The sequence below is a fragment of the Pseudorasbora parva genome, chromosome 14 (assembly GCF_024679245.1).
Source record: "Pseudorasbora parva isolate DD20220531a chromosome 14, ASM2467924v1, whole genome shotgun sequence".
In the NCBI taxonomy this organism is placed as follows: domain Eukaryota; kingdom Metazoa; phylum Chordata; class Actinopteri; order Cypriniformes; family Gobionidae; genus Pseudorasbora; species Pseudorasbora parva.
Window position 1 is genome coordinate 42278151 of NC_090185.1, and position 7560 is coordinate 42285710.

Consider the following 7560-nt stretch of genomic DNA (forward strand, 5'->3'; position numbering starts at 1 on the left):
ACACACTCCTACAGGACATCACACACTCCTACAGGACATCACACACTCCTACTGGACATCACACACTCCTACAGGACATCACACACTCCTACAAGACATCACACACTCCTCAGGACAGCACACACTCCTCAGGACATCACACACTCCTACAGGACATCACACACTCCTACAGGACATCACACACTCCTACGGGACATCACACACTCCTACAGGACATCACACACTCCTCAGAATAGCACACACTCCTACTGGACATCACACACTCCTACAGGACATCACACACTCCTACAGGACATCACACACTCCTACAGGACAGCACACACACTCCTACTGGACATCACACACTCCTCAGGACAGCACACACTCCTACTGGACATCACACACTCGTCAGGATATCACACACTCCTACTGGACATCACACACTCCTACAGGACATCACACATTTGTCGGGACATCACACACTCCTACAGGACAGCACACACTCCTACTGGACATCACACACTCCTCAGGACATCACACACTCCTACAGGACATCACACACTCCTACAGGACATCACACACTCCTACAGGACAGCACACACTCCTACAGGACATCACACACTCCTACAGGACAGCACACACTCCTACAGGAAATCACACACTCCTACAGGACATCACACACTCATCAGGATATCACACACTCCTACTGGACATCACACACTCCTACAGGACATCACACACTCCTACAGGACATCACACACTCGTCGGGACATCACACACTCCTACAGGACAGCACACACTCCTACTGGACATCACACACTCCTACAGGACAGCACACACTCCTCAGGACATCACACACTCCAACAGGACAGCACACACTCCTCAGGACATCACACACTCTTACAGGACAGCACACACTCCTACAGGACATCACACACTCCTACAGGACATCACACACTCCTACTGGACATCACACACTCCTACAGGACATCACACACTCCTACATTACATCACACACTCCTACAGGACAGCACACACTCCTCAGGACATCACACACTCCTACAGGACAGCACACACTCCTACAGGACATCACACACTCCTACAGGACAGCACACACTCTTACAGGACAACACACACACCTACAGGACATCACACACTCCTACAGGACATTACACACACTCCTACAGGACATTACACACTCCTACAGGACAGCACACACTCCTCAGGACATCACACACTCCTACAGGACAGCACACACTCCTACAGGACATCACACACTCCTACAGGACAGCACACACTCCTACAGGACAGCACACACACCTACAGGACATCACACACTCCTACAGGACATTACACACTCCTCAGGACATCACACACACCTACAGGACATCACACACTCCTACAGGACATCACACACACCTACAGGACATCACACACACCTACAGGAAATCACACACTCCTACAGGACAGCACACACACCTACAGGACATCACACACTCCTACAGGACAGCACACACTCCTCAGGACATCACACACACCTACAGGACATCACACACTCCTACACGACATCACACACACCTACAGGACATCACACACACCTACAGGAAATCACACACACCTACAGGACATCACACACACCTACAGGACATCACACACTCCTACAGGACATCACACATTCCTACAGGACATCACACACTCGTCAGGACAGCACACACTCCTACAGGACATCACACACTCGTCAGGACAGCACACACTCCTAAAGGATAGCATACACTCGTCAGGACAGCACACACTCCTACTGGACATCACACACTCCTACAGGACATCACACACTCGTCAGGACAGCACACACTCCTACAGGACATCACACACTCCTACAGGACAGAACACACTCCTCAGGACATCACACACTCGTCGGGACATCACACACTCCTACAGGACATCACACATTCCTACAGGACAGCACACACTCCTCAGGACATCACACACTCCTCAGGACATCACACACTCCTACAGGACACCACGCACTCCTACAGGAAATCACACACTCGTCGGGACATCACACACTCCTACAGGACAGAACACACTCCTACAGGACATCACACATTCCTACAGGACATCACACACTCGTCAGGACAGCACACACTCCTACAGGACATCACACACTCGTCAGGACAGCACACACTCCTACAGGATAGCACACACTCGTCAGGACAGCACACACTCCTACTGGACATCACACACTCCTACAGGACATCACACACTCGTCAGGACAGCACACACTCCTACAAGACATCACACACTCCTACAGGACAGAACACACTCCTCAGGACATCACGCACTCGTCGGGACATCACACACTCCTACAGGACATCACACACTCCTACAGGACATCACACACTCCTACAGGACATCACACACTCCTACAGGACATCACACACTCGTCAGGACATCACACACTCGTACGGGGTACGGGTTAGCGGTGTGTGTGTGTGTGTGTGTGTGTGTGTGTGTGCTCAGGACCTGGTAGCCGAGTGCACAGCTGCACTTGTAGTGGTGTGTGGCGTCGCTGCGGCAGCGGCCGTTATTCTGGCAGGGGTTGGAGGAGCACGGGCTGCACTTCTCCGAGACGGCCGGATCCACAGGACCTGAGGGAGAGCAGACTCAAGCTTCATCCTGAAGGCAAAAGGCCATCTGCGGCGCTCCACCCACCTGCGCACTGGAAGCTGTCTGCAGGCGTGGTGAGCAGGAGCTTTCCCAGCATGCCCTGCGGCGCGGCACAGCGGGCGATACCCGGCTCCTTGAACCCGCTCTTCACCCAATCAGAGAGCCAGCGCAGCCGGCAGTCACAGTACAGCGGGTTCGCCCCGATGGCCCTTCACACACACACACACACACACACACATGATGGAACACCACACAGCAGCTTGCATCTCATACAAAATGCAAAGTTAGAACGTTTTTCTATTTATTTATACTTTTCTCTTCTTTATTCTTCCTTATTATTTACATTAATCAATCATTTTTATACAAATTTTTTGTCCATTTTTAATAGTCATTGTTCTTCATCTTTTCTATTAAATCTAAGTACAGCAAAATAATTAATAAAATAATTACATATGGAAACATTAAACTTTGAATAATACTATTAGGAAATTGAAATAAAGCTAAATAAAATATAAATATTAGATTAAAAAAAAATTTAAAGCAAAAAGGTCTGTGCATCCAACTGAATTAAATGTAAAAAATAATAATAATAATAATAATAATAATAATAATAATAATAATTATACCCCCCCCCCCCCCCAAAAAAAAAGTAATCCTTTTTTTAGATTTACGCATTTCAATTAAAAGTAAAATTCCATCAAAATGAGCTGAATAATCTTTGATCAATTATTCATTACAACCTGTGAGGATTATTCAATGCAACAGAACTTTACTATTAACTGATTAATTTTTAGTCTAGAAATGATTTTAAAAACAAAGTGTAATCATTTTTTTTTTACTTTATTAGAGTTTCCAAATAAAATAAAATAATTTATTGTGGAAAGATCTACAAATTTACTTAATAAAGCTAAAATAAAATAAAATATAAATATAGATTAAAAAACATGACTGGTACTTGAATAGACTTGAATAGCTGAAGAGCATTAGCAATTAACTGAAATAAATTACATTAAAAAAAACTTTTTTATTTTCATAATGATAATAATAATAATAATAATAATAATAATAATAATAATAATAATAATAATAATAATGAGATTGTTTAACTGTAATTGCAGTGTAGACGCATTCAGTCCAGTGTATATAGCTGTAAATATATCTAAATGCCAATTCAGACGCGGGTTTTTAGAAATCTAACTGTGGTTCTTGTCACCGCAAAGTTTGTGTCATAAATTCTGTGGAATTTAATACAATATTTCTTTTCTAAAGCTACTTTTATAATGTCTAATTGATGTTTTTCTCATTTATCTTTTGGGTTAATTTCTCTGAACATGCAATTAATTAGGTTAATTAATCGGCACATCATGTAATTAATTCGATTTTTTTTTAAACGATTTAAATCTCTTGACAGCCCTAATATAAATATTAGATGAAGTCGTGCCTTGGCAACTAACTGAAATGAATGACTAAAGATTACTGAAACTTTAAATGGAAGCTATTTAAAAATATTAAAAACTAATAGAAATGACAAAAGCACATAAATGATTAAACTTAACTTGTCTAATTTGACAAAAAAAGATGCATTACAATGAAAAAAAAACTGTATTTGAACAAGAATAGAGCGGAGACTAGATGAAAAGCCTGCTGTATTGATAATGGTGTGTAAGTGTGTGTGATCCAGAGAGACGCGAGATGTGTGTGTGCGACTCACAGGTGTGACAGAGATGCGGCGTCGCTGAACACTTCTTGGTGTAATTCAGAAATATCGTTGCCATGGAGCGATCTGCAATAAATGCACAGCAGCAGCGAGGAGAAAACATGTGGGTTGAGGAGAGGTCAAATGATTATATCTGTATGTTTGCTTCCTTCACTATCAGAGAAACATGAACGTCTGTAAGAGGCAGAGCAGAAACTCACAGCAGCCGAAGAGAGGCCAGGCCTCTAAACACACGAGCTGGGATACAGCGCAGGGCATTATAACTCAAGATGCTGGAAATCACAGAAACACAAGCCCGGTGAGGGACAGACACAACAGCAGTCAATGGAAAAGTGTGTGTGTGTGTGTGTGTGTGTGTGTGTGTGTGTGTGTGTGTGTGTGTGTGTGTGTGTGTGTGTGTGTGTGTGTGTGTGTGTGTGTGTGTGTGTGTGTGTGTGTGTGTGTGTGTGTGTGTGTGTGTGTGTGTGTGTGTGTGTGTCAGGCTCACAGTGTGGTCAGCTGACTCATGTTGGCGAAAGACGAGTTTGACAAGGAACTGATGTTATTGTTGCTCAGGTCACTGAAATGAAGCACAAACATATTAATTATTCTACATATATCTGTAGCAGATGTTTTTGTTCTCTCGCTGGTGACGAGGGAGACACATTCCCATTTACACCTGGAGTTTAATCGGCCTCTTTTGTCCACTTTCAGTCACTTCTCCTGATTTCTTTGAGGGAAGGGTCTATGAGCGGGTAAATGTAGAATTTTTTTTTCATCTAATGGACAAAATAAGCTTTTCATTTACATATGAACACAACCAGAGACGCACAGAGAGCAGCGGCAAGACCAGCTGAACACTGTGAGTGTGTGTTAGAAATCAGGAATGGAGAGAGAGGTCATGGGCGGCCAAGGCTCATTGATGACCGTGGGGAGCGAAGGCTGGCCCGTGTGGTCTGATCAAACAGACGAGCTACTGGAGCTCAAACTGCTCCAGAAGTTAATGCTGGTTCTGATAGAAAGCTGTCAGAATACACAGAGCAGCTCAGTTTGAGGCGTATGGACCAGTCAGGGTGACCTCTGACCCCTGACCCCGCTGAAAGCACCAACAGTAGCACGTGAGCATCAGAGCTGGAGCACGGAGCAATGGAAGAAGGTGGCCTGGTCTGAGGAATCACATGGCCCCAGGATGCACTATGGGAAGAAGGCGAGCCGACGGAGGCAGTGTGATGCACAATTTTTAATTACATAACTAGGCTAGATCATTTGCTTAAATACTAACTATGATAATAAAGGCCTTGTTATAGTTGTATGTGGCTCACATGAAAATCTTTTCTGGTCTTTTCTAGTGAAAACATGAACACGGGAGAGCCGCTTTAGAGCAGAAAATTGAAGTTGTACTTCTGACGAAACGAGACACTGACAGTGTTTTTCATGTTTAATATGCTGAAGTTTGAGTTAAATCTACTTATTACACGGCTCTGTGAAATACTTGATTCTGATTGGTCAATCGCGCATTCCAGCGGTGTGTTATTCCCAGATCACACCCGCTCATCCGGGTACTGCGAGTTATCTCGACCGGTTCTACTTCTGTGCTTAACGCTGGCGCCATCTTGTGGCTTAAACAGCCGTGGGTTACACTGGAAGACTTCAGGGCAGGTTTCCTTTATAAAGTTTTTAATATGGATATTTTTCTGACACAAACGCATCGATTGGAATCAGAAGGCTCTGCCATCATATGCCTGGTGTTTTCTCAGTTTTGTTGTGTTTATTTAGTTATTGAGAGGAAAGCGAGCAGCACATATTTACATATTCACAGCAGAATCGGATGTTTGCTAACAGTGTATCGCTGCTCACGTATATCGAACTTTGTTCTACCACCACACTGCAAAAAAGGCTCTTATTTAGTATTTTTGTCTTGTTTCCAGTCCAAATATCTAAATATTCTTAAATCAAGATGATTTACTAGCTCAGTAAAACAACATAAGATATTTTTTTCTTGTTTTCTAGGGGGGAAATATCAAATGAGTTTTTGCTTAAAACAAGCAAAATGATCTGCCAATGGGGTGAGAAAAATAATCGGAAACAAGAAACAAGATTTCAATCAGAAATAAGATTATTTTTCTCACCCCATTGGCAGATCATTTTGCCTGTTTTAAGCAAAAACTCACTTCATTTAAATTTTATTTTTAAGAAAACAATGAAAATATATCTTATGTCATTTTACTTATACAGTAAATGCATCCTGGTTTAAGAATATTTAGATATTTGGACTGGAAACAAGAGAAAATGACTAAGTAAGAATATTTTTTTGCAGTGTAAATGAAGAAGTATCTCGGGGCCTTGACACAGACTCTGGTCTGATCTTGAATATGATGCACAGACTCTGGTCTGATCTTGAATATGATGCACAGACTCTGGTCTGATCTTGAATATGATGCACAGACTCTGGTCTGATCTTGAATATGATGCACAGACTCTGGTCTGATCTTGAATATGATGCACAGACTCTGGTCTGATCTTGAATATGATGCACAGACTGCCTCCAGTGGCTAAATGTGTGAGTGCAGGAGCCGAGGTCAACACTCACACCAGCTGCAGGCGTTTGAACGCGGAGAGCTCTTTGGGAACCGCAACAAACAGATTGCCATCCAGGTATCTGTGGAGACAGCATGAGTTCACGAGACACCCAAATACAGCCAGACAGCATTAGCATAAACCCTCACGCCCACCCGAACATGACTCACAGCTCGGTGACATTGTGTGGGATGCCACGGGGTAAAGCCATCAGGTGTTTGTTACTGCAGCGCACCACCGTCTCCACACAAGTGCACTCCTCTGGACACTCTGGCTTCGGGACGCAGCTCGTGTCGTCTTCAACCACCGCTGAAAGTGCGTGGGACAGATATATTTAGAAATGCAGTCATAGAAAGGATGGCATGACTGTTGACCAATTTATTAAAGGGATAGTTCAGCCATAACTGAGCCTGTGATGTTTATCTGCTGACCCCCAGTGCATCCAACATGTAGGTGTGTATGTTTCTTCAGGAGAACACAAATGAAGATTTTTACCTCAACCGTTGATGCGTGTAGGTCATATAATCATGTGAATGGGGAACAATTCTATGAGAGCAAAAAAAAAACATGGGTAGACAACATGCACAAAGAGCCCTGTGGCTCATGACTGATATCTTGAGACATAAAACGATCAGTTTGTG

At 43.5% G+C, this 7560-nt stretch overlaps 1 protein-coding gene across 3 annotated transcripts in view; it reads right to left on the reverse strand.

Moving 5' to 3' along the window:
* Window positions 1-7560, reverse strand: part of slit1b (slit homolog 1b (Drosophila)) — a 91312-nt gene that overhangs the window by 36372 nt on the left and 47380 nt on the right. For all 3 annotated transcript variants that reach the window (XM_067416415.1, XM_067416414.1, XM_067416416.1), the window contains 7 exons: window positions 7090-7228; window positions 6933-7001; window positions 4851-4922; window positions 4564-4635; window positions 4358-4429; window positions 2692-2855; window positions 2503-2627 (listed from right to left, as the gene is read on the reverse strand). In XM_067416415.1, coding sequence (XP_067272516.1) covers window positions 2503-2627; window positions 2692-2855; window positions 4358-4429; window positions 4564-4635; window positions 4851-4922; window positions 6933-7001; window positions 7090-7228 — 713 coding nt within the window. The remainder of the gene's footprint in view (window positions 1-2502; window positions 2628-2691; window positions 2856-4357; window positions 4430-4563; window positions 4636-4850; window positions 4923-6932; window positions 7002-7089; window positions 7229-7560) is intronic.